The sequence below is a fragment of the Carlito syrichta genome, unplaced genomic scaffold, assembly GCF_000164805.1.
Source record: "Carlito syrichta isolate Samal-C Ts95f unplaced genomic scaffold, Tarsius_syrichta-2.0.1 Scaffold288075, whole genome shotgun sequence".
Taxonomy (NCBI): domain Eukaryota; kingdom Metazoa; phylum Chordata; class Mammalia; order Primates; family Tarsiidae; genus Carlito; species Carlito syrichta.
The window spans coordinates 61,444-88,508 of record NW_007232171.1 but is presented as its reverse complement, the minus strand read 5'-3'; the positions used below and the strand labels follow the sequence as shown (position 1 = coordinate 88,508).

General features: G+C 36.9%; 1 protein-coding gene across 1 annotated transcript in view; it reads right to left on the bottom strand.

The window, feature by feature from the left end:
• The window catches only part of LOC103255377 (formin-2-like), a gene marked incomplete at its 3' end in the record, with an annotated part of 160,241 nt that overhangs the window by 117,060 nt on the left and 16,116 nt on the right, over positions 1–27,065 (bottom strand). Inside the window, exon 2 of the mRNA XM_008053331.1 lies at positions 5,986–6,047. Within this exon, the coding sequence (XP_008051522.1) occupies positions 5,986–6,047 (62 nt within the window). The remainder of the gene's footprint in view (positions 1–5,985; positions 6,048–27,065) is intronic.

Below are 27,065 nucleotides of genomic sequence, written 5' to 3'. Positions count from 1 at the left end.
TCTCCCTACCTAGGACACTCTTCCTTCCACTTTCTTCTTGGCTAACACCAAGAAGTTACTATTATTCCAAATGTCACTTCCTTACAGATGCTTTTCCCATCAATAATATTTTTTCATAGCACATGTATAGTTGCATTCTTCCATCTTTCCTTGTCTTTCAATGTGTGTGTATACGTGAAGGGGGGAGAGGGAGAGAGGGGGGAGAGAGAGAGAGAGAGAGAGAGAGAGAGAGAGAGAGAGAGACATAATTTACTAAGTGCCTTCTTCTCTAAATTGTAGAATATCAGAGGACAGGAACCTCTACTACCTAGCACTCATCTTAGTACAGTGCATGGCATCTAGTTAGCTTTCTATAAATAGTTTTCAATTAAATAAATAATCAGTGAAAGAAGGTAAGCTACTTCTCTCTCTCTCTCTCTCTCTCTCTCTCTCTCTCTCTCTCTCTCCAGTTTGAGGGGCATCTGAGCATGCTGTAAGAAAGGATGGCTAGGAGAAAGACACTAGTGCAAAGAGCGAAGAGTTCTTTGGTTGGAAGAGGGCACAGAGACAGTCACAGAATTCTTTAGATAAAGAAAGGTAGTAATGACAAATGAGGAGAAAATTGTGAGTAGATCAGATGGCTTAATGTTCATATATTTGTGAGTTAGGAATCTGGGAGTAAGCCTGGGAAAGGAGCTGTTGTCACACACTGCCTAAGTGTTCTACTGAACTGAGCTCCCATTTCATTCATTCAACAATCATTTAATGGGTATTCAACACCAGAGAGAAGATAGAAACCTTTTGAATATATATTCTACTTTAAAGATGTGGGGAACAAGTCAGGATTAGGCACATAAGTGATCTATGCACAGGTGAAGTCTGGGCCTCCCATAGGTCCTCACTTCGCCTGGTTTAGGATCAAGTAAAAGATAGAAAAACTTCTTCGATAGCTGGGTTGGGTTGCTGACATCCCTTACCTGATACAAAATGAAAAGAGGTAGCTAGAATTCAGGTCTTCTTGGTAATAGTAACCATATGGGTTCCATACAGTTGGAACTACAACTTCTGGTATGCTCCTTGTGTGATTTGGGGTGATAGAGGAGGGACAGAACATGTAAATACATGCAGAAATGAACTTGTGGCCTGTTTTAATCTTACTATTACATAGTTGCAAAGTATGGGGAAAGTCTGCAGGAAGCAGAAAGGGCTCCGGTCAAGGGACACTACAGATGTGCATTCGCGCAGCACGCTGCCTTCTTCCTATCAGTACATACAAACATGCAGGCTGTTAACAACTGAAAAACACAGAAAACTTGTTCTGCTTTGTGCACTAAAAAATAAACTACAACTGGTTTTTCAATCTTAGGTCCATCGTGGGTTTACTGAAGTATATATTATCTAGTATAAACGGAGAAGAGGAAGCTGAATCTTCTCAATCCAATGGACATTCGAGAGAGTAGATGTAATCTGGGAAATGGAGCTTCCTTTGAAATTCAATTGTTCTTGGGGCAATGGTCTCTCAAATTACATCAACAATAAGGAAATAAACATACTCAGTTTGCTCTAAAACAAAAATGTCACAGTTTGAATTTAAATTTTTATTTGCATCATCACCCATGACCTGATCTGAATATTTCTGGGATAGTAATAGTTAGCTTTACTCATGTAAAGTTATCACTTCTGAGTCTTTGCAGAAATACTTCTGAAATTATCTTATTTTTAAGAAAACCAGATTGCTTTTTATACTGATCTTTTTTTAAAAAAAAAGTAGATCATTTGAAATATAAATAGTGATACTAGCCATTTTTCTCTCTCTCAAGAAGAAGAGTATTACAATTTTCAGGTCATTGTTTAATTAATTAGTAATTATCATGACTATTAAACATACAAACCATTATGTTCAATACAAAATACAAAAATTTTACTACTAAGAAATTTTTAGCTAAGTTAGAAAATAAGATATATGCACAAATAAGGATAATAGAAAGTAAAAAGTGGAAAATGCTCAAGGAAAGAAAGAGGGATTACAAGATTAAAACAATGTCCTATATATATAAAGGATATTATTAGAACAATTGTGTCTTAACTCTAGGTGTTAGGGATATTGCTGTGTGTAAAACAAATATTTTTGCCTTTCCAGGGCATTTATTTTAATAGATATAAATCAGGAATTAGCATATGGGTATTATTTACATGTAAAGTATATACAATTATCTGTTGTTCATAATGGACCTTCAAGTTCCCATACTGCAGATGGCTATCAAAAAGCCTAGCCTGGTACTTACCCAAACTAATATTATTATCAGTCATCCCCCTCCCAAAAAGTAACTGTTTTCTTGACACAATGAAAGCCTGAACCTTCAAGTTTAACAGCAGCAGCAGTAAAAACAAAACCACGAATTTAACCAGTGCTAGTTAGTATGCCATCCACTGAATGTTTATACCACAACTCCCCCACTCCTCTATTCATAGGTTGAAACCTTATTCCTAAGTTGTTGGTAGAAAGATGGGGACTCTGGGAAGTGATGAGGTCATGAACAGAGCCCTCACGAATGGGATTAGTGCCCTTTTAAAGGAAACACCAGAGCTCCCTCATCCATTCCACCAAGTGAGGTTACAAGAAGAAGACAACCATCTATAAGTGTGGAAGTGGGTGCTTATCAGACTCCAAATCCACCAGTGTCTTCATCTTGGACTTCTCAGCCTCCAAACTGTGAGAAATGGATATTTTGGTTGTTTATAAGCCACCCAGTCTGTGGCATTCTATTATAGCAACTTAAACAGACTTGCTAAATAGTACTTGCTCTACTTTCATGGAGTATGATGATCATAAATTAAACACAAATTCTGTGTAGCTGTCTAGTTTGTCCTGAGTCAGATATTGATATTTTGTGAAATTACTTTACTTTGAAAGGATTAAAAACTGCTAAATAAAACATTCTAAATCACTGTGAAATAAATTTTTCTCATAAAAATAGCTGTCTTTGATATTCTATATTTTCTCCATCTAGACACGAATATATCAGGTTTAAATAAAATGTGAATTCATATATATGTATATATATGCATACACACATATACATACACATTTTATGTATACACAAACATGTATATACATACATGTAATGTATGTGCAAGACAGATACAGCATATACACCAACATCTTCATTATGATCTGCTGAATAAATTACTTTCCCCTGGTATTTCTTCATTTCTTCCATAGGCCCTCCTGGTTAGGAGAGGGTTAGTATGAAAGACTCAGGAGAGTCTAAAGAGTTTTAAACTCAAGAGTGTTAAATATTGATTTCACTAGGACACCAACATACTAACCACACGATTTCTTTTTTTCCAGTTTTCCCATCAAACAGTGACAACTATATAGTAAACCACTTCAACCTTCCCTCTTAGTCTTCATTCATGGTTCAGTTTCACTGAACACTTAAGCTCACTGTGTTTAATAGGTACCAACTCTACACTTAATCAGTAGATTCTGTACAATGAGTCATGAGAAATATTGCCTTTTACAAACACATCTGTTTCACAAGGGAGACTGCCATACATATATGTTTTAAAAGGACCAAATTCAAGAGTAGACAAGCAGGTTGACACACAGTCCTCAAAGGAGAGGTCTGGGAGAAGAGCCTTCATCCTGTCTACCATATTGTCTCCCAGATTCAGGAATTATTTGACTTGAGGCAGAAAGACAAAAACCAACTAAGGGCATGCTCCAAAGAGCACAGAGGCTTAAATACCCAGCAGATTACAAGCAAGAGTGAGAAAAAAGTAAAAAAAGAAAAAGAAAAACACCTCAAAGATTTTAGAGACAAAATAAGACTACATTGAGACTTTCCCTTAGATATAATCAAAAGCACTAAAAGGAAGTTGCTTTCTTACTACGTTAACCAATGTCATTTGATACCATGTCTCAACTAAAGCCACCTCATATCGCATTTCTCAACAGTGCTAACTACACCATGCTATGGCTATTCTCCTGATACCTTACTTCCTTTCTCTGCCACCTTCATAAGAAAAAGTGCCACACAGAAAAAAAGCCGAATGTTCTGCTACTTAGTGAAGCAAACTGTGGCAGTGTAGACAAATGGTACCAGAATGAAGTAAATCCCAACTAGACCACACTAGCTGTGTGACCTTGAGCAATTCATTCAACTTCTCTATAGCTAAGTTTCCTCATATGTAAAGTAGGGATAATAACAGCATCTGCTCACAGTTCATCAGAGAAAAACAAATCAAAATCACAATGAAGGATTGCTTAAGCCCAGGTGTTTGAGACCGCAGAGAGCTATGATTTAGCCACTGAACTCCAGCCTGGGCAGCAGAGTGAAACCATGTCTTAAATATACACATACACACACACACACACACACAATGAAATATAACTTCACACCTGTTAGGATAGCGATTATGCAAAATATGACAGATAAGTGTTGGCAAGGATGAGAACAACAGGGAACATTTGTATACTGTTGGTGGAAATGTAAACTTGTACAGCTATTACAGATAACAGTGTGGATACTCATCAAAAACTTAAAAATGAAACTAGAAATCCCACTTTTGGGTATATATCCAAAGGAAAGAAGTACTGAAGAGATATCTGTAGGTCCATGTTCACTGCAGCATCATTCACAATAGCTAAGATAGGAAATCAACCTAGGTGTCCATCAACAGATGAATGTACATAGAAAACTGGTATATGTACACAATGGGATATTATTCAGTCATACAAAGATGGAAGTTCTGCCATTTGCAACATCATGGATATATCTAGAAGACATTTTGCAAAGGGAAATAAGCCAGACACAAAAAGATAGGCAATCTAAAAAATTTGAATTCATAGAAGCAAAAAGTATAATAGTAGTTGCCCAGGGAAGGGAGGTAGGGGAAATAGTTGGTCAAAATGTACAAACCTTCAGTTAAAAGATAAATAAGTTCTGTAGATCTTATGTATAGCATTGGTAGTGATGGATCTGTTAATTTAATTGTGGTAATAATTACACAATGAATTAAGGGACCCTCCTCAAAAAAACCAGAATTACCTTTTGGAGGGTATATACAATGGAGGTCCATTGTAGTATAGGCTTCCCCATCTATGTAAGTGTTTTAGTAACCCATTGGCCATGGTGTACCGGCTAGCATTGTTGTGAGAGGCTGCATTTGGCTTCAGTGAATTTTTTCTTCTTGAGATTCTTTCAACACGTTTGCCCATTTCTGGATGGGTGATTCACAAGCACACCTGCCTACGCAGTACTGAAAATGGCATGACCCCTGTGCCCCAACCTCCCTATTAACCCAATCTCGCCTTGAGCAGCTGTTTTTGGTTTCCTTCGATGAAAAAGTCCTCAAAGGAAAGTGTTTTGCTGAAGGAGAAGTAAAACAAAAAATAGTAGAAGCACTAAAAGGCATCAAAATTGATGAGTTCAAAAACTGTTTTGAACAGCAGAAAAAGCATCTCAATAGATGTCCTGCATCAAACAAAAAATACTTTAAAGGTTACTGAAGTTTAAAAATGTAAGAATAAGTACACAACTTTTTATAAACCAATTCCAAGTTTTTTGGATCCCCCTTTGTATACGTATATCAAATTGGCACACTGTACACCTTAAATAAATTCAATGTTTGTCAATTAAATATTTCAGTGTGTGTGTGTGTGTGTGTGTGTGTGTGTGTGTGTGTGTGTGTGTGTATGACATGCATAGAAAAATGCTAGACTCAAAATAGCCCCACTAAGTATTGACTATCACTCAAAAAAAGAAAACATGGGTGATTTCACATCCAGTATAATTTAAGTTACAATCTTTAAAACATGAGAGCACACATGTGTTTAATATGTACCTAGAAAGTATTGTAATAAACCCTTATTTAGATAAATTCACTGCACCCAGATCAAATTTCCTTAGAGGACATCAAAGCAACAAGCCTACATGTGTGCATAGACATGTACTGTGTATGTATGTTATACTCACACATAAATTTCCTTCTATTACTCACATTCTCATAGAGAGCTTGAAGGGTCTCCAGGTCAACCACAGAATTGTCCAAGTTCACAACAGCTGTGGGGAAAAAAGACAAAACAAAGAATATAAATTGCTATGAGCCAGCTGTGAAAAGATGTTTGGCCATCTCAGGCAACAGGTTCATGACCCAGCAGGTAGACGGAATAGGAGCCCTGGCATCAATGTCTCCACTTGCCCTACTACAAAGAAGGCCCTAGCAATTTCAATGTACCAGGTGTCAAGTGTTAAAGCTTTCACTTTCTCCACAAATACTAAATCCTGTGAATATGGCCCAGGCAAAGGTCGGAGAAAACCTGTGAGTTTGTCTTTCACGGGACCAACCACATAAATTTGAAAAATCTGCTTAATACCAGAAAAATAAGCAAACGACTCCTGTCACTACATCCTTAGTTTTATACCAATAAATGCTCATATCTGCCAATTTGTCTAAAACATTTGAAAAAGGTTAAATCTTATCATTAAGCTGATGAACTTAGTGCAGAAAGGAAAAATGCAGTCATTTATGGATCATTTGAAGAAATAAAAATGAGAGAGTACAGCTGTATTTCCTGTTATAATTCTTTAAAGTGTTAAAATCAAGGGCTAATTTCGTGATATTGATTTTAAGATTAGCACAGATCCAATCTTAATAATCCATCCTTAAAATACAAAGGATCCATGATGATAAAAGGAAGAAGTGGAATAAATAATTAAAAATCAGGAACATGTTCTTTACATATTTGTTTGCCTAGGAAATATAGTACTGTATTTAGGTACAGATTAATAAAAATCAGTCTGCATTTTCCACCTACATATTAGCTAGAAACAAGGTGAGTTTGTCCTAATCAGATTTGTGCCAAGCAGCCAGTGAAGCTCTTGTGGGGTAAAAATTTCCCGGACCAAATCCCAAAGTGGATAATCACAAATCATGTATATTTATTTTGATGACTGAGGTATTTTACTACATCTCTTCTCTCAGAGTTTAAAGTATACATGAGACATTTTCTAAATGACTCTGGCAAAGTCCCAAAAAAGAATTAAGACAGACAAGTGGGAAGTGAAAGTATAGGATGGATGAGAAATCTAACCAAGGTAATTTAGCCTTTCTCTGTGTAGCTGGGAACAGAGCCCAGATTCACCAACAAATATCATACCAAGTAGAACATGACACTTCCCCCCAAGTAATAATCCACTATCTCAATTTCCAAAAAAACTTACGTCTCAAATACAATTTAAGAGTTTAAGATTCTCAAACAAATCTTACCCATTAGGCCATATAACTTAAACATATCACAAACTGCTCAATGTTTAAAAGTAGTCAAAGCATAGTCCAACGTGGGCCATATTTCAAAAATTAATTAAAAGAGATTATCAATTTTTGCTGTGGTAATAATATGTAACAAAATGCATAAAACCCAAGTCGAAATAGTAAATTTATGTCCAGAATTACCCCTTTTAGGTTAATGCAGAGTCTAGCCCTTCAAGAAAATCTTACAGTAAATCCAAAGTTTCTGATTGTGGAATTCATTAGCTAGCTAATAATCCAGCAATTCTCTACATTCCACTGGTGACATAGTGAGAGATTGATGGGAAAACTATAAAGGAAATGCTAAAAGTCAACTTAGTGTATGATTTCACCCTCAGAACAAGGCAAAGAAGCATAATAAAATCACTCATACTCAAGTCAAAACTCATAAAGTGAACAATTGCCCTTTGACTCCAGCCCATTTTAAAGTCTACTATTATTCCTACAAGTTTTTCCCACATAACACTTTACTTGTGGCTATCCTGAGGTTTCTAATCTTTCTACCTCATGTAATGTTATGGACCTAAGAATATCTTAATGAATGTCAAATGCTCCTAAACAAGTTCCCAAAAGTTCCTAATCCATGAAACCTCATTTTTCACTCATCTACAGAAAATCTCACTGGAAAGCAACACTATGACTGTTTCTTTAGACAATTTTCCCCTACTTGCCTTGAGAGATGTTAACACAATTCAAATGGAAATCAGCAGTTTGGAGGGCGTGCTATAGTCATTTGAATATAGTGGAAAAGAAAGGAAGATTAGATGCTGACTAGTGAATGTGCGCAGTGAAAGTTGTTCTAGATAGCAAATAAAAGTAAAATATGTGATTTGGGAAAGAATAAGATTACTGAAGTACTGTATCCTTCAATTTAAACAGGATACATTCACATTTCAAAACTCAGGACTTAGATTAAAACCAAAGTTACTAGATGTTAAATAGTGTCTTCCATTGCTCCCTCCCTTAAAATCTATGCCTAGGTAGATGGTGCATTTCAACTGATGAAATTATAAAATCAAGAAAATAAGACAAGGCATCCCCTTATATATTCAACAAATGTAAAGTGTTTCTTACACATCAGGGATTAAGGTAGTTTACTAGAAGGGTTAATAGTTACCTGAGTACTAATCATTTCAGATTGCAAGTACTTAGGTGGGAGTGTGCTGAACTACCTCTCCCTGACAGTCTGTAGAAACCACCCCTATCAGATTTATAGTTATGATCATGCCAAGGAAATGCATATATTTAAGGTAAAAAAAGATGAAAGAAAATAATCTCCTTAGAAATTTCTCTGTTTCAGCTTCAGAATTTCAGCCTCGTTTGGCAGGAAAACACCTAAGTATTGAAATTATATCAAGGGGATAGTTCCTCCAAAGGGAATACTGTTTTTATGAGAAGTGGTTTCCTGATGTGGAATGAACATACAACATGGGATCAAACTAAACTGGGTTTAAACCTAAATTTTTATCTGCTGCTGCATTACTTCGAGTAAATTACTTAATAAGTTTTAGTTCCTTTATGGGGCAGGGGTGAAGAAATCATGGAAAATATTAGCAAAGTTTCAGTATGGGGTTTTTGTGGGACCCAAAGACAATAATAAGTAAAAAGGTCTGGCATGTGGTTGGTTAATGTTATTTCCTCATGCCAACTTTTCACAAAAGTTCAACTCTCAAGAGCCTTCTGACTCAAATAAGCCTTTCTATCAAACCCAAAGTTAAACAAGTTTCTTTTTTTTCCTACTTGTGTTTTAGCTTCCTCGTGTATCAAAAAGAAAAATTCCAACTGCATCTATTGAGGGATGGAACCTCTACTCAAACGATGAACTATTAGAATGAAACACATAGGCTGACACAGAGTCATTGGGTGTTGTTCATTATACTCTTCCTTGTTTATTTAGCATTTAATCTATTAAGCAGAAGACTCGATTTCAGCATACAAATAAATCTAAAATTTAAAAGGCTATTCAGCCATAAATGTTTCAGATCATTTTATCCTCTAATATTCAGCTAGGTGCTAATGCGATTAGACTTCAGATTAGAGACCAAATATCTCACAATAATTTCTTCCAGGGTGCTTTAAGACTATCAGGAACAACCATCCATCTCTGTCTGGGACTTACCACAATTCCCACCCCGCCCAACCCCCTGCTGGCCTATAATGCAGTTTTAATTACTTTCTCAATTTATATAATATACATGTTATTTTTAATTTAACCAAGAAGTGTCTGTCCTCTTTTTATGTAGAAGGGAAAGAAGGATGAATTGAATATGAACACTAACCTTTGTTGCACATTAAAAGATTATTCATTTACTTGTCAAACATGCTAACTTTCCAGGACTAAAACAATTGGAGATGTTTACCACTCCCTTTAAACAACCTTTAAATGATCACGTGCTAATAATCACTCCAGACCAAAATGGATAGCAATCTTATTTCTAAGTCTACGATTTTATAAAATGTTGATGACTAGAGAAGTAGAAAAACATAGTAGTCTTTCAGACTTTCATAACAATGGGCTGTGTGTTTTTGATCAACACACTAAGCTTCTCTGAGGTTTACAAATGGGAAAATAATTTTTGCCTGTACCATATGTGTGTCACATGGAGAATACACGAAATTATATTGCAGAAGATAATTCAAGAAGCCTCAGAATAATGTGTGTAATTAATTTTAAAATGTATGTTATCTTTAAACATATTGGATAGAAAAGATTCAGCTGAGAATGTACTAAGTTCAGAATTAAATATTTGCTTTCAATAATCAAAAGTCAACACCACAATAGCTCTTCTCATCATGAACTCCACAGGCAGGAGCTCACTGAGATCCAATGCTGTTTTAGTTGCACATTGCTGTTACAAAATGAAGAACGAAATGGCCATTTTTGAAACTCAAATAGTGAACTTAATTTAACGTGAGATATAAAAAGTGTCCAAATAAAAAATAAATCTGCTTCCTTCTGATTTTAAATTTTTGATTTATAAATGCATTACGTTAAAAATTTACCAAAAAAGCAATTCAAAACAACCAAACACTAAAGACCCAGCATTGGAAACAGTCTTATGTTAGACACATGACATTGCATACAACCAGATGTCTGTCCCTGGACACTTTGTCTCTACTATTAACGTGTTTTTCATAGCTGCCTTCTTCAGCACCAGAAATGTAGGACACACTTCTTAATCTAACTTACTACAAATGTTGAATCACCCACAAGCTAGAGAGCAAAGTAAAATATCTGTCCGAATGTCTACATGATAAAAAGAATCCTGTCTCTATGCTTTCAAAGAACTACACAGAAAGGGAAAGGACCATATTTTGAAATCTTGCCTGAAAAGAAACTCATTTAAAACAATACACTTCACAAAACATTATTAGAGTAACTTGATTAAGTTCACTTTATTTGTGACACTTTTTTTTTTTTTTTTTTTAGAGACAGAGTCTTGCTCTGTTGCCCAGGCTGGAGTTCAGTGACACAATCACAACTCACTATAGCCTTGACCTCCTAGGTTCAAGCCACCATCCTGCCTGAAACCTCCCAAGTAGCTGGGACTACAGGTACACACCACCATGTACAGCAAATTAAGACAATGCTTTTTTGTAGAGACGAGGTCTTGCTCTGTTGCCAAGGCTGGTGTCAAACTTCTGGCCTCAAGTGATCCTCCTGCCTCAGTCTCCCAAGTTTTGGGATTACAGGTGTGAGCCACTACACCTGGACTACTTGTATAATTCAAGATTACATGATTACTCCTGCTGAATGCAACATTTTAAGCCATGGAACAACATTACCATGTTTGTGGGTTTTTTTAAAAATCAGAGATCTGTTGGATGGGACAGGACTAGAGCAGTCTCTCAGGGCTGTACTCGATGCTCCTTTCTTCCATCAGCCCTGAACACTTACCCCAGCCACTGTGGTCTCCTGCCTTAATCTTTCCTGTGTGATCTGCTAAACTGGTAGTAGAGTCCCCCAAGAATAGACTACTTTACAATGTTTATTATCAGGTATGTTGGTTATCTATTTCTGCATAGCAAGTTACTCTAAAGCTTAGGGGCTTATATAGCACACATGTATTATCGCACAGATTCTATGGGGCAGGAATCCAGGTACAGATTAGCTGGGTGCCTTTGCTTCAAGGTCTCTGAAAAGACTCAATCCAACCTCACTCGCTGGTTGTTGGCAGGATTCAGTTCCTTGGGCTGAGGGTCTCAGCAGCACACTGACTGCTAGCTGGAAATAAGGAAAGTTTCTTGCCAGATGGGCTTCTCCATAGGGTAGCTCACATCAAGATGACTGGCTTCCCTCAGAGAGACAAAGGGCATACAAGACACAGTCCCTCTCCCTATGTAGCCTAATCTTGGGAGCTACATCCCATCACCTCTATTATATTCTATTCAGTATGAGTCATGAGGTCTATTCCACACACAAAGGGAGAGGATTATACAAGGGCATAAACACCAGGAGGTGGGGATCAACTAAGAAGCTTTCCATCACACCACATAGCTAACCAGTGGCTACGTGTTCCTTAGGCTTCAAGTACCAAGTTCTCTATTGCTCTACAGCCTGTATGAATTATATAAATATAAACGTTTTTACTTTCCTATTAAGCTCTAAGGTGACAAAGAACACAGGGAAGCATCATGATTCAATGCAAAGAAGAAATGCACTAGTCAGAAAGGCTGACTTCTGGTATGGGAATAACCTAGCAAATCAGCTAAACCATCTAACTTCTTTAGGTGGATATTATATGAAATTACATATAGATGTACAGAGAATTACAAGATAATATGGACAGATCCTTCCCTCCACAACTAGATGTCATGCTTCACTCAGTGTTATATTCTTCACTATATCTAGAAGAATCCAGCACATAAGAGGCTTGGAAAAACAACTTTCTTGAATGCTGAAAGACTGAAATAGGTTAAGGTCAGTAATTCCTTAAAATTGACCCTACCTTTAATTTTACTGAACAAATTGACCATCCTTTCAGATCACTCTGATTATTCTTTTGTAAATACCTAACTTTACTCTAGCTGACATCATAGTTCTAGAACACTGAGCACAAAGATAACATGGCATGTCACGTTGTCATCTGACAGCACTGAAAGCAATGGGACACAGAAGGCTCTGAAGCTAACTGAATCCCCTGACTTATCTGCATAACCTAAATTTCTTCATCTGCAAAATGGACCTAATAAGAAGAGTACCTAACTTACAGGGGTTTTGCAGGAGATTAAATAGTAAAAGGAAAATGCAGCACTACGCATGAAACACACACTCAGAAAAGGTTGGTGGTGGCAATTATTCTTATAGTCCTTTTACATTCCTGTAGGGAAAATATTTTATTAATGGCTCTCCAAATCAGTATTTTGATTCAGAGGTTTTAGACAAACTAGGATGTAAACATCCTCATCAAAAAGAAAAACGACAGTTTCAGTTGTTCAGACAGTAACAAGAGAGACTAAACATGTGCCTACAGGGAAACCGTCAACACTCATTTTGGTTAAGGTACATAGTAAGAGAAGCAGAGTCAGCTGAAGCTTAAACACAAAATGAGTACAAATCAGCCCATATTTATGGTTCGTGGCCTCTTCTCACTGACAGAGAAAAAAGAGTACAAGAGCTTAGAGAAACCATCTTTAACCTATTGGGAATTCAGAAGTCACAGGAAAAGCTGAGATGAAGTTAGCTTTGCAAATTTCCAAGAAGAAAAGACCTCTGTTTGATCAGAAACTCATCTTAAGTAACAGATATCAGAAACATTTAAAACAGTTTTAGGTTTGCCATCTTAACCCTAGCTACTGGGAACCAACATTTTCTAAGTGATCTCTTTAAAGAACTAAAAGTAGCCCATCACTTAGACTTTAAAATTAGGAAAAAGACAGACGCATGTAAAGTTAATTTCTATTTCTTAGTATGTTTCGGTGAAATAGAAATTTTCACCTTTTGGGGAAAAGTCGTTGCTATATATCTGACAATATTTGCTATCTATTTTGTTAATGTCCTATAAAATACTTTGGGGCTTTAGAGATATATACACCTCTCCACAACCCCATCTAGAAGAGCTCACAACATAGTGAAGTGGAAAAACACATTAACAATTAATTACACTACAATGTTAAGTGCAAGGTAGAGCTTGTACAAATTAAGGGAGACATAAAGGATGAAATCATCACATGAAAAAGGTAGTCAAAGTGATACAGAGTTTGAAAGTGAATGAAAAATAGATGGTCTAAATCTTAACACCATCACCTAACATTCAGATTGTCTCATTGGATATGAACTATGAGATGTATATATTGACGGAAAGCATCTCTGGTTAAGATGGCCGAGGAAATACATGCATCTAATTTTTTTCTCTCCTGAAATTCCACTAAAACTATAGTGAAGAGATTTTTTTAAAAAAGATAAACCCATAAGAATTGGGGGAAAAGAAGGAAAGACAATAACAACAAAATATGGAAGCTAGGTGTACCTGATTTAGTAGATCTTAAAATGATAATCCATAGTCAGTGAGAAAATTGAGAACCAACCCCAAAGGTCAAGGAACTGGCAGCAGGTACCTGTCCAAATGAGGGCAAATTGAGGAATACCAGAATCAAGGCATACTAGCTGAATGTTACAAGTCAGTAAGTTACATCCCTATTCCCAAAACGCCCTTCTCAACTCTGCCAGGTTGAAAAATTAAAACAAAGTCTTTGGGTACTATGTCGAATACACAAGGACTATGGGCAATACTGCATGATGAATACAAAAGTCACTCCCCCACCCCACCTCTTGTCAGCCTTCTTTTCCAGCTTAGGGTCCAGAACACTGCCAGACCAGCCTTTACTCCCCAGGCAAAAAACTGGAAGTCTCCAGAGTATTTCACTGCCCCATGAAAAAGACCAAAACACAGAAAATGCTATACTGAACTCAAAGTCAAAAAGCCCTACGTGAGAACTCAGGGCTTCTCATGGCCTTCTAGACTTTGAAGAAAGAACAGACAGCTAAAGATCAAATCATCTACAGGAAGTCTCCACAAGGGATGTTAGAGACCAAAAAATACAGGAGTTAAAAAAAAGGTGGGAAGAATTCCCCAAAGTGTTGTCAATACTTGCCGTCCCCACATTCCTCTCTGTCCATCACTCCTAATCCCTCCCACCAAGCCTTTGCTCTGATTACTGAGTCACAGTTGATTTAGATCTTGTGAAATCTAAATGCACGTTTCTCAATCCCTGGCAACATCTGACCCAGTGACAAATTCCTTCCTTCTGATACACGTGCTTAACATGGCTTTCAGGATACCACTCTCTCTCCCTCTTCCTCCCACTTGCAATGTTCCCCGTTCCCCAGTCTCTCTTGCTGGCACCTTCTTTCCCTAACCTCTTATTTTTAGAGTATGTCAAGGCTCAGTCTGGTACCTCTTCTCATGTCCATCTACACTCACTGCCTTGGTGGTGCCACCCAGTCTCAGAGTGGGTTTGAAACGTTCCCACACTTTTATCTCCAGCTTCCAACCTCCTTCCTGAACTCCTGACTGATAGAACCAGCAGCCTTCCGAGCATCCTGGATGTGTAACAGTGAAGCCCGCTCCACCCACATTCTTCCCTGTCTTCCATGATGGAGACGCCATCTGTCAGTGTTCAAATGAGCCATCCTTACCTCTTTTCTTTTCTTCACCTTCCACATCTGAATCCTGTTGGCCCCACATTGCCAAACACATCCAGAACAAGACTTCACCTCACCACCCCCTCCCGCCGCCACCCTTTTCCCAGACATTCCCGACTATTGCCTGCAATTATTGCAACACCCTCCTAATTGAACAAAATGTTTCTTCAAACATAAAAACATGGGAATAGACATAGAAACATTCAATAGAAGATCTGGAAAATAAATGTGAGGAAATTTCTCAAAAGTAGATCAAAGAGAAAAAGTTGAGAAAATTGGAACAATTCAGGAAGGCCAATATCCAAATAAATAGGAGCTCTCGGAGACAAAAAATTGTTGACCAGTTTCTGAGTTAAGAAACAAAAACCATAGAATTGTATACTTCCTCTGACCATATTTCTACCAGATATAAAGGACCTGGTTCATACTTGAGCCTGGCCAGATGTCCTGACCCTGGTGATCCCTCTGTTCATAGAACCCACTCATGACTTTGCCTATTGCCCACAAAAAGGCCCTCAAAAACTTTCAGGGACCCTTAAGCTACAAGACAGACCACAATTTAGAAATTCTTTTCAGCTGGTTGTCTCTTATAAGCCTTTATCTAATAATATAAATAGTTTCCTCTTCTTACCCAGCTAAGTTTGTGCTTGTCTTCAGGCTTTAAAAAGCAAAATAGTATAATGCTGAGGAAAACATAGGTAGGTGGATAAAAAAATTTGCCAGAGTAATTAACACAAACAGCTAGGGAAGGGAAGGGGATTTTTACAAAGCGTATCACGTGCATTCTGGTGGATTTGAACAGAAATAAGTGCTGAATCTGGTGGATGTGAACAGAAATAAGTGCTGAATCTTCGAGTTTATTAGGAAGTAAAATGGAAAAACATAGAGTCTAAATGAGAAGAGAAATGCAATTCATTCATGTTTGTTTATAACTCAATCTTCCTCCCAGCGTGAGAGATTGGCTCATGTTAGGCTACTGTAGGAAGTGAGCATCTAGTTAGAAAATAGTGATAAAGATTATTTGAAATATAAATCAACTTTTGACAACTACCTACTTGACAATATAGCAAACGTTTGTAAACATATTTGAAGCAAACATTGCTTTCAGTTGTAATTAAAAGACTACCTAAGTAAACAGTAAATCCAACAAAGCTGATATAGGTCAACATTGATTCAGAGGCTAGAAAAAGTTAGGGCCAAATTTTTTAAGAGGTCTTTTAAAATGCCTTTTCCTCACATGGCAAAATAGCTGCAACAGCTCCATCTATCACTTTCACATTCCAGGAAAAATAAAGGAGGAAAAGAGAAAGCAACAAGAAGAAATGTGCTGTTTGTTAATCATACATTTTTAACAGACTTCTACTTATGTCTCATTTACCAGATCAGTTTCTTATGGTCAGCTGTAATGAAAGGGAAACTGGAAAAGTCCGTTCTTAATGTGGATACACCGCTATCTCTAACAAAATGGTAATTTCAAGCTTCAGAATAAGTAATCTCTGGAACAATCCCTAACCACCATGGCTCATCATGATCTCCCCTACTCTCTTAATTCCACCTTTGAACAGAAATAAAAGTTATCTGATACACTTCAGATATTCTTTCTTTTATATAGAAGTAGCATTGTCCCACCCAAGAAGATTTGAGAGGGCCAGAGAGCAGGGATCTTGTTTTAGAGATCATTAGCTCACCCAAGAGTGCCCTTCATATAGCAGACAACTAAAGAAGTGTGTTGGGTGAAAAATAAAAGTCATTCCTGAACCTTCAGACAGAAGTCATAATAGTTAACCTTAAGGTACAGACACTGCAAGTCACACATTTACTTATTGGCCCCATCAATCCACAGAGGCAGAAACACCTGAGAAAGCAACAGCCAAATACTGGCATGGGCAAAAACATCTGCTGCAAATGGCAAAGAGCAAAAGACAGATAGTCCAGGAGAAGAAGCCTCCTTTCCTCCTCCACACCTACAGTCTGAGGGAGAAGCAACTTTTTACTCATTCAGGAGTTTCTAGTATTGCCTTTATTGTTCTGCTGAGAAGATGTGAAAAGGAAAAAAAAAAAAAAACCCCGGCCTGACAGCCATGTCTAAAATGATTTTCTAAATTTATATTTGAAGCTCAATAAAGCATGCAAAGTAGAAGCCTTCAGTAGGTGCATGCCAGTGTGCAATCTGGTAACAATGGAGTCAAGAATCATACCCAACCCTCCTTTAGAAGGAAATGCTGATGCGATAATCCTCATCTGAACATCTGCACACGTGGGGAATGACTTTAAAAATGGTCAAAATGTATTACATAACAAACATTTTCTAAAGATGTAGTCAAGTGATTTTTAAAAATTTTTGTTCGGTTTTGCTTGACTTAGTTAAGTGAAAATATCCAACAATTTATGAAAACGAACATTTCTCAGAGAGAAGACCACACGTGCCACTATATTCATCTCAGCAGTTCACACCTGACAATAAGATAAAAGGAAACACTAATTTGCATTCTTCCCCCATCCCACTAAGCATGCTTGAGTATCTGGAAGCCTGGGCCTTAGAATAGCACACAAACCAGGGTGCTTTGCCAGAAGACACCTTGCTAGATATTCTTAACATACATGTGAAACCCCAAACATAAGCACTTGAATAATCTTTCAAGTAATTCTGGATTATGTGCAGACTATAATAAATGGCAAGTGTATCAACAGCATTCTTTTTTTTATTCCAAATAAAAACAGGGGCACTCCATTTTTTATGTTTGTAAGATTTCTACATTTTATTGTGGCTCTTCTGATTCGTGTCTTCAGTTTACACATCAATATTTACTGAGAAGTCTTAACTCACCAAAATAATAACTCAAAAGTTGAGGTTTTCTCCAAAATTGCTTGATACATAAACCTTGTGCTTTGGATTCAGACAGACCTGAACTAAAAACATGGATCTGTGACTCACCAGCTGTGGATCTCTTAGAGCGACTCTGAGCCTTAGTCTATTCATATGGGAAATAGGTATATGAGGGACAATGCCCCTCAAAAAAAACCCCAGAATTTATTTATTTTAAAAGTGTATTTATTCTTAAATGTTTAAACTTCAGTCACCTTCAAAGTACTCTCCGTTTGATGCAATGAACCTATCGAGATGCTTTTTTCCACTGTTCAAAACAATTTTTGGAAACTTGTTGATTTTGATGCCTTTGAGTGCTTCTGTCTTTTTTGTTTATGTTTCACCTCTTCCACATTGACAAAATGTTCCCTTTGAGGACTTTTTTCATCCAGGGAAACAAACAAACAAAAAAGTTGCTTGGGACAAGATTGGGTAAATAGGAAAAGTGGGGCACAGGGGTCATGCTGAATTGGGTCAAAAACTGCAGAACACTCAGCACAGTGTGGGCAGGTACATGGTCATAGTGAAAGAACCAGTCACCTGTTTGCCGCAACTCATGATGTTTCTCCTGCAAATCATGACAACCTACTCAAAACTTCCAGGTAAAAACTTTGGTTGATCATTTGATCGAGAAGAACAAATTCCAAGTGTATTACAAGTGGCCTGCCCTCCAAAAGAGAATTCTGTTTTTTTAGGGTCCCTCTCATATTAATGGCAATGTTACTATCTCCCTTAAATAGAAATTGTAAAGATTAGAGGTAATTCCTCTACTGTGTGCAACAGAGTCCTGCAATCGCAGGCACTAAAAAATAAAAAAAGTTCTTAGTTTTCTCCAAATGTACAAATATCCTATATAACTTTGTAGATATATTTGCTCTCATACAACAAAATATGTTAGAAGATAAAAGTGTATATCTCGCATTATTGTTTGGACCTTAGAAATAAAAGAAGAGCTGCACATTAGAATCATGAGTCTAGATGCAACTGGGCTGATCCCTGCTATGGTAGAGACTGACATGAAGATCTGCTGAAAGAACTGTGGGAAAATAATCATTTTCAAATAGCCAGGCACTATACCAATTGCTCTACAGTGAGAAGTACACAAATGTTGATAATACTTTAGAGGTATTTCTCAAAAAAAAAAAAAAATGACAGTGATATAATGACATTTGTCCATTCCTTATTATGTATAAATAAAAATTTGCTAATTAAATTATATGACATTGAAAGGGAGCCATTTAACTACAAGACAAAAATAGTTTCACTTCTGAAACAAGCTTTTGAATATCAGAAATTCATACAATAATCACATAACACTTTTACTCATCCTCAAAGAAACAATATGTTCTTGAAAACATCATTCATTCATTGAACAAATAAAGAGTTCTAACTTTGAAGCAGTACCCTTCTCAGCCCTGGGGATACAGTGTAAACCAGACAGACATAGTCTCTGCCCTTTTAGACATTACACCTTATTAGCAAACAGTTAAAATACTGTATGTCCTAGAAAGGAAGAAAATTGCAGTTTTATAGCATTTGATAATTTAGAAATTGCATTCATTTATACTATTTTCTCTTTGGGGACATTTAAATACAGTGGATTTTTATTTTAAAGTACAGACAATGAATCCCAGAATTCAATAGACTTTGTACTTAGGCTGCATAAAGAAAGGCTTTGCTGTTGGAAAAAATAAATTCAGTACACAATCCAACACTGGTACATCTCAAGCATACTTGCTTATACAAGGTTAACGACATAAGTTACTGATTAAGTCGGTAGGCTTCATACACCTATGGGCCTTGTTTATAAGAGCTGTACAAGTTAAATTGTTAGAGAACAAATGCATTTTGTTTGAGTCAGTATGTCGCCGTCTTGTCTAGGCAGGAGGAAAAAAATGGATACCAAGACTGTGATCCTTTTGGAATAAAATCTTTAAATGCAAACATGATTGCCATTGTAGACTGTTTAATCTAGCGATATTGTATTTCATTTCTGTTTTTGGAGAGGTTTGTTGATTTGACCATACTGGGTACGACTCAGTGCTTATCTCAACTGTTTAGATAAGATTTATTTGACTTTGGCAGGTGACAAAATCTAGGGTGTGGAATAAGGGAGGTAGGAAAAAAGACTGGCGTATACCCAGATAGTGTTTATTTTAAGCATAGTGTATAGATGAGCAAAAAGTTTCAAACAACGCACTGTACTTTATGTAAAACATCCACTGTCTGTTGAATGTTTTCTGTAAACCAGCACTGCAAAATGTCCTTTATTGGGCATAACGAACTTCACCTTCTTGCTTAGGTAAACATTTATGCTCTTGTAAAAGAGAGCTTAGTGAGTTCCCCTGGAAATAGGACCCTAACTCTGGGATCACATTTTGCCACTGTTTTCCAAAACATGCTCTAAAAAGGGAACAGTAATAAATTTTATTTTGAAAGCAAGCATATATATTACTCCATAAGCACAGAATCTATCAGTACAGGAAAAATGTCTTATGCCAAAATGACTTTCATACCTATAATAATCATACTTTTTTCACCAAAATTCTACATAAACATGTCTTACTATGAAAAAAACCCAAAGCAGAAAAGCTAGAATTTATCAACACAATGCTTATAATCGTAACTTTAAAGAGAAAAAATTTCCTTTATAAAATAATTCACCTAAATGTTCACTTAGTTAACTACTTTAGCATATGTAAACATTTATATATTGGCAGAAATGTTGAGGCATGGGAAAGAATTAAGATGCTTAGTCACCTACAAATAAAAATTCATAAAAAATAAAGAAAACTTAGTTGGGAATTTGAAATACATGACTAAGGGTAACCCCTTTGGGCCCCCTCCCACTGTGGGAGCTTTTTTGTCCTCTCAATAAATCCTGCTTTCTCAAAAAAAAAGAAAAAAGAAAGAAATATATGACTAAGAAGATTAGATCTTCCAATCCAAAATTAGAAATCTTATGGCAAAGGTTTTCACTGTTCTATAGAGATGACCTTAATTAGTCTATGCTTAATGACTACTTTTCCAAACTATTTAAAAACATGAAAAATCTGGCTGGGCATGGTGGGTCATGCCTGTAATTCCAGCACTTTGGGAGGCCAAGGTGGGAGAATCGTTTGAGCCCAGAAGTTCAAGACCAGCCTGAACAACATAGTCAGACCTCATCTCTACAAAAAAATTGCGTTTTTTAAAAATTAGCTGAGTGTGGTAATGTGCACCTATTGTCCCAGCTCCTGGGAAGAGAGGACCACTTGAACCCTGGAGGTTGAGGCTGCAGTGAGCTAGGATTATGCCACTGCACTCCAGCCAGGGTGACAGAAGTGAGACTCTGGAGGGAGGGAGGGAGGAAAGAAGGAGAGAGAAAAGTTTAACAGCCACATAATACTTATCACAATTCCCTTGAAATAATTTAATGTTTACTTACATGATCATGTAGCAAATATGTGCAAAAATATAATGCACTGGTTTATATGTGTGTATGTTAAGTCATATTGTTATTTGACCAATTAATGACAGTTTTTTTTTCTCTTGTGATGTACATATTAAAGTGTAAGAATTAATGTTTCAGACCTAGAAAAAGCAACACAGAATTTCATATGGAAGCAAAAAAGAGCACAAATAGCCAAAGCAATCCTCAGCAAAAGGAATAAAGCAGGAGGTATCACACTTCCAGACTTTAAATTATATTAGAAGCCTAAAGTAACCAGGATGGCATGTTATTTGTACAAGAATTGTTACACAGACAAACGGAACAGCACAGAGAATCCGGAAATAAAAACTTGGTCCCTCGATCAACTCATCTTTGACAACGTCACCAATAATAAACATTGGGGAAAGAAAGCCATATTTAGCAAATGGTGCTGGGAAAAATGGTTACCCAAATAGAGATGGCTACCTATCTCCATATACAAAAATAAATTCACAATTGATCAAGCACTTAAATGTAAAACCTCAAATATAAAATCCTAGGAGAAAATGTAGGGAATGCTCTTGTGGCTATCAAAGCAGGTAATGAATTCATGACCAAGTCCTCAAAAGCAATCGCAACAAAAGTTATGATAGACAGGGGACCTAAACAAACCAAAAAGCTGTTGCAGCAAAAGAAACCATCAAAAGAGTAAAGCGACAAGAATGGGAAAAAAAATATTTGAAACTTATGAACTAGACACAGGCCTAACATCCAGGATCTACAAGGAACTCAAATGAATTGAAAGGAAAAGCCAAACAGCACCATTAAAAAAGGGGGGCAAAGGACATGAACAAACACTTCCCAAAGAAGGACAAACAGCCAATAAACACACTTTACAAATTGCTCAGCCTCACTATCATCAGAGAAATGCAAATTAAAACTACAATGAGATACCACCTAACACTGGAAAGGATGGCTATCATTAAATAGTCCAAAACAACAAATACTGGCACAACTGTGGAGAAAAGGGGACATGTCTACACTGTTGGTGGGGGAGTAAATCAGTTCAACCACCATGGAAAGCAGTGTGGCAATTCTTCAAAGAACAAAAAATTGAGCTTCCATACGATTCAGCAATCCCTCTCTTAGGAGTATAAGCCTCTCTATGAAAAGACACCTGCACACGTATATTTATTGCAGCACTATTCACAATAGCAAAAACATGGAACCAACCAGATGACCATCAGAAGTGGACTGGATAAAGAAAATGTGGTACATACACATGATGGAATATCATGCAGCTATAAAGAAAAACAAAGTCATGGCCCTTGCAGCAATTTAGATGCAACTGGAGACCATCGTACTAAGTGAACTATCAAAGAAGCATATAACTGAATACCTCATGTTCTCACTCACCTCCCTGAACACTGGTCACACCAGGGCAAGGGTGAGATTGGCAGATGCTGGACACTGTTAGGGGAGGGAGAGAGGAAGGAGGGAGGGTGACACATGGCAACATACTGGGCTCCTGGTCCACTATCGGGAGAAGAGAGTGCCAGTTAGAAGCCCAAACTTCACCTGCACACAACCTATGTATGTAGTAAATCACCACTTATACTGCATAACATTAAAATAGAGTTTAAAAAAAAGAATGAATGATTGTCTAAAGGAATGAGGGATCAATTAAATATGGGGAAAAGTTTTAAATATCAGGATTTCGCTGATGTGCTTTTAACAAATAAAAAGTTGCTTCTAAGTAAAATGGAAACTCTTCAAATATAAGATAGAATTGTCTCTATTCTAATTCCTACACTCATGAGCTTTAATCAAACTTCTATAGCTGATTAGTGAATGGAAAATAGGCTGTTGGAGGAATTTTCCTTCTATCTACTGTGCGGTCCTCCTATCTTCCATTCTCCTGAGGTCACTAACTACCACTGTTTAGGGTGATGCCTTGACAAAGAATACTATGAATATTGCTTCTCCAAGCACATTCTCCCAATTATTTTAACTCTCCAGTGACTTTTAGCACTTCTGCAACTGCCACACACCACACATTCTGATTTAATTAAGCAAGGTGTATCTGTCCTCCTTTCATAGTGTCAGGAATTTTTTTTTTTTAATTCAAGGAAGCCATTTTTATTGTCAGAGCTTCCTGATGTCCCTTGATCACTGAAAATATATGTAAACAGTAAAAATATAGGCTAGGCATCAGTGCTGAGAAAAGTTTTAGATGGAAGCCATTGGTTGTAGGAGGGATTTAATCTACCTTGCACAGCATGGGTTTTCAGTAGAGATGTGCTCCATCTTTTCCTCCCCTACTCTGCCCAACTAGATCAAAATTACAGTTCAAGCTCATGTTGCTGTATGAATAGTAAGTGTTTCTTCAAAAATCCATCCAAAGAACTGGACTAAAATTTAGGAAATGTCTCCATAGTCCCACACCTGGCTTGATGTACTTGTGACCTCCTTCTTCCATTACAAAAATCCTTTAATGTTTTTCCTTGGATGCGCCTATAAATAAATAATTTCATGAAAATCAAACCATTAAAAAGCAATGCTGGACTTTGTTTCTTCTTTTCAAGGTGTACAGAGTCAATCTCAATGTATCTGTGGGGGTGGACTCGGGAGGGAAAAGGTTGCCAGTGGCTATAATACTTTTCCAGACACTAAAAATTTAATTTCAGCTGAAATTATGATCCTCATTGTTCAAGAAGCAATTTCCTAAAGAATATCACATCTCCTTCCATTCCCCTCTCTTCTAGCTAAAGAGAGAGAAGAGTATGTGTATTTGCTCCCACCTGCCAGGCTACCACAAAGGAAAACTCAGCCTCCCTTCCAAAATTCCTTTTTGGCACAGAATGAATGAGTTAAAATTGAGACCAAAAGCTAACTCCCCAGCCTTCATCATATTTCAACACTTTAAGTCTTTCGCTAAGTACTCTGATATTACCACTCAAGAGTATCACAGATGCTAGAACAGTGACATCATGTCTTGGTGACACCCAGACCTCTTGCTATGTGCAGTAGAGGATGGGAATACAACACTGCAAAGATTGTGGTCAAGATAATGACAACAGACCCACCACTGCTGGTTCAAATGGCTCCGCTGCAGTGAGGCCAGGAGTCCCAAATTCCTGTTTACATAGCTGGGAATTAAACTTTAAAACATGGGCACTAAGAAACATTAACACATGCACACTATAATAGGAATTAGGGTTCATCAGACCGCTGATAAGTTAATTAGAATTAGAAATAGATAATTCATCTCAAAAGTGTAAATTGTACATTTTTGAAACTATTTTAGACAGTTCAAATATTTCAAAGAATGGCAATGCCTATTAGGACTTAAATGAAGTTGTTAGTGACAATTTAAATGAACCCAATACTATTTATCAAACATCTAAATATTTCAGAAGTCTTGACTCAGGTAAATAAGGTAATGTTAGCAGATGCGGGCACTCAAAGTTGGGTGAGGCATAATATTGATACTCCTTCTCTCTCCATTTATTTACCATTTTTTTTTTCTTTAAGACAGAAAGGCATAATATAACTGTATTCGAACACAGCAGACCAAGATCGTAGGAACTAGCAGGTCTAAAATAGATTGTTCATATCAGATTTTAAAAGGAAAAATTTTAAGAATTAAAAGAAATATATGTGGCTCAAAAGGACGTAATTAATATCAACTTGGGTCCCTCAAATAACTCAATTTATGTTCTTATCCAAATGACTATTATGAAAAATTCTCAATGTTATTATTCAACAACCCACCAAAATGGTAATCAAATTTTCTGTTTACATTTAATTATTTGTATTTTATGTGTAGACATAAATATTTCAAATTTACCTTTATGTGAATGTTAGTAAGTAAAAAAAAAAACAAAAAAAAAAACAAAAACCTACTGCTTATGTTCCTTTTGTGGAAGAAACATTTAACAGAACTAACTGTTCAGTGGAAGCAATGCAAACGTACAACCTGTTTTTAAAACAATTTCCAATTGTCCATGCTAAGACTCAGTTTCCCAGGTGAACTACTATCAAGTTTGATGAGCAAATGAGGGAATCTTGGGCATTCTGCCTTCTTTCCACACAGAGCTACTAAAAATATGTAATATGTTCTCTACAGAATACATTCTTTGCCCTCTATTTTCCACTTAATCTAATTCCTAACACATCTAGAATACACTAAAAGCAACAACAAAGTTGATTCAAACAGATTATAATGTTGAGGATGTTGAAAAAACCTTGCAGGTTTGTGGAAAATTATTCAGCCCAGTGGAGCCTGTGCCATGAAGACTGTGATGGCAAACGAGGTCTCACTTGAAAGGAAGGAAAACACAGAAGTATGCCCAGGTAAATAATTGCATCTTCCACTAACAATGTTAATTGTGCATGTTTATTTGGTTAGAGGAAGCTAAGGTGTCCACAGGATGATCTCAGATGACTGACACCTCAAATAAATGATTAAAAGTTTTTTCTTGTCAGTCTCATCAGGACACATGATCTATCCATCTCCTTCCTCCATTATAGTGTCTTACCTTCCCTTAAGTCCTAACACACATTCTTAACCACAGACCATTATTTATTCCCTCCCTTATGTGCACTCCCCCAAACTTAGATTTATATTCATTTCCATCTGCATTTACTACCTTGACTTACGAGGGGGGACCCCAAAGAACTGAAATTTATTTATAAAAAAGTGTGTGTTTATTTTGTTTAAATTTTATTTTATTATGGAGATGTGGGAGGTTTAACTGCACAAGGGAGTTTTAACTGCACAAGTAGGCTGCATGCAGATAAAGATTTTTGGGCTTCCAGATGACCCTCACTTCCTCTGGTCGCATTTATTCTTACATGTTTAAACTTCAGTCACCTTCAAAGTACTCTCCATTTGATGTGATACACCTATTGAGATGCATTTTCACTGCTCAAAACAGTTTTTGAACTCATCAATTTTGATGACTTTTAGTGCTTCTGTTGTTTTTTATTTCACTTCTTCCACATCGACAAAATGTTACCTTTTGAGGACTTTTTTTCATCAGGGAAACAAACAAACAAACAAAAAGTCACTTCAGGTGAGATCAGGTGAATAGGGAAGGTGGAGCATGAGGGTCATGTATTTTGGTCAAAAACTGAAAACTCACCACAGTATAAGTACATTGTCATGGTGGAACAATCAGTCCCCTGCTTGATACCCATTATGGGATGTTTCTTCTGTACATTGTGAGGCAACCTTCTCAAAATTTAAAACTTTGGTTGACTATTTGATCCAGAGGAACAAATGAGGAACAAATTCCAAGTATACTAAAAGGTAACTCTGGTTTTCCTTGGGCCCCCCTTGTGAATATCATCAAGATGCCGATGGTCCCATTTTGTCCCAGCCTAAGTTTCTTGCTTAAATTTGAAACTATATTTTCTTCTTTCTTTCTTTCTTTCTTTTTTGAGTCGGAGTCTCACTCTGTTGCTCAGGTTGGCATGAAGTGGCATGAACATGATCACCTTAGCCTCAATCTCCTTTACTCAGGTGATCCTCCTGCCTCAGACTACCAAGTAGCTGGCACTACAGGCACACATCACCATATCCAACTAATTTTTTGATTTTTTTTTTTGTAAAGATGAAGTCTCACTATGTTGCCCATGCTGGTCTCAAACTCCTGGGTTCAAGTAATCCTCCCACCTCAGCCTCTCAAAGTGCTGGCATTAGAGGTGTGAGCCACTGCGCCCAGCCACATACACCCTTTAATTCCTCTATGCCTCCCCAAATTATCATACTCAAATGGCAAAACCTCAACCCTGTTTAAAACCACTTCTTCACCTACTCTATGCCTGCATCCTGCACTGAA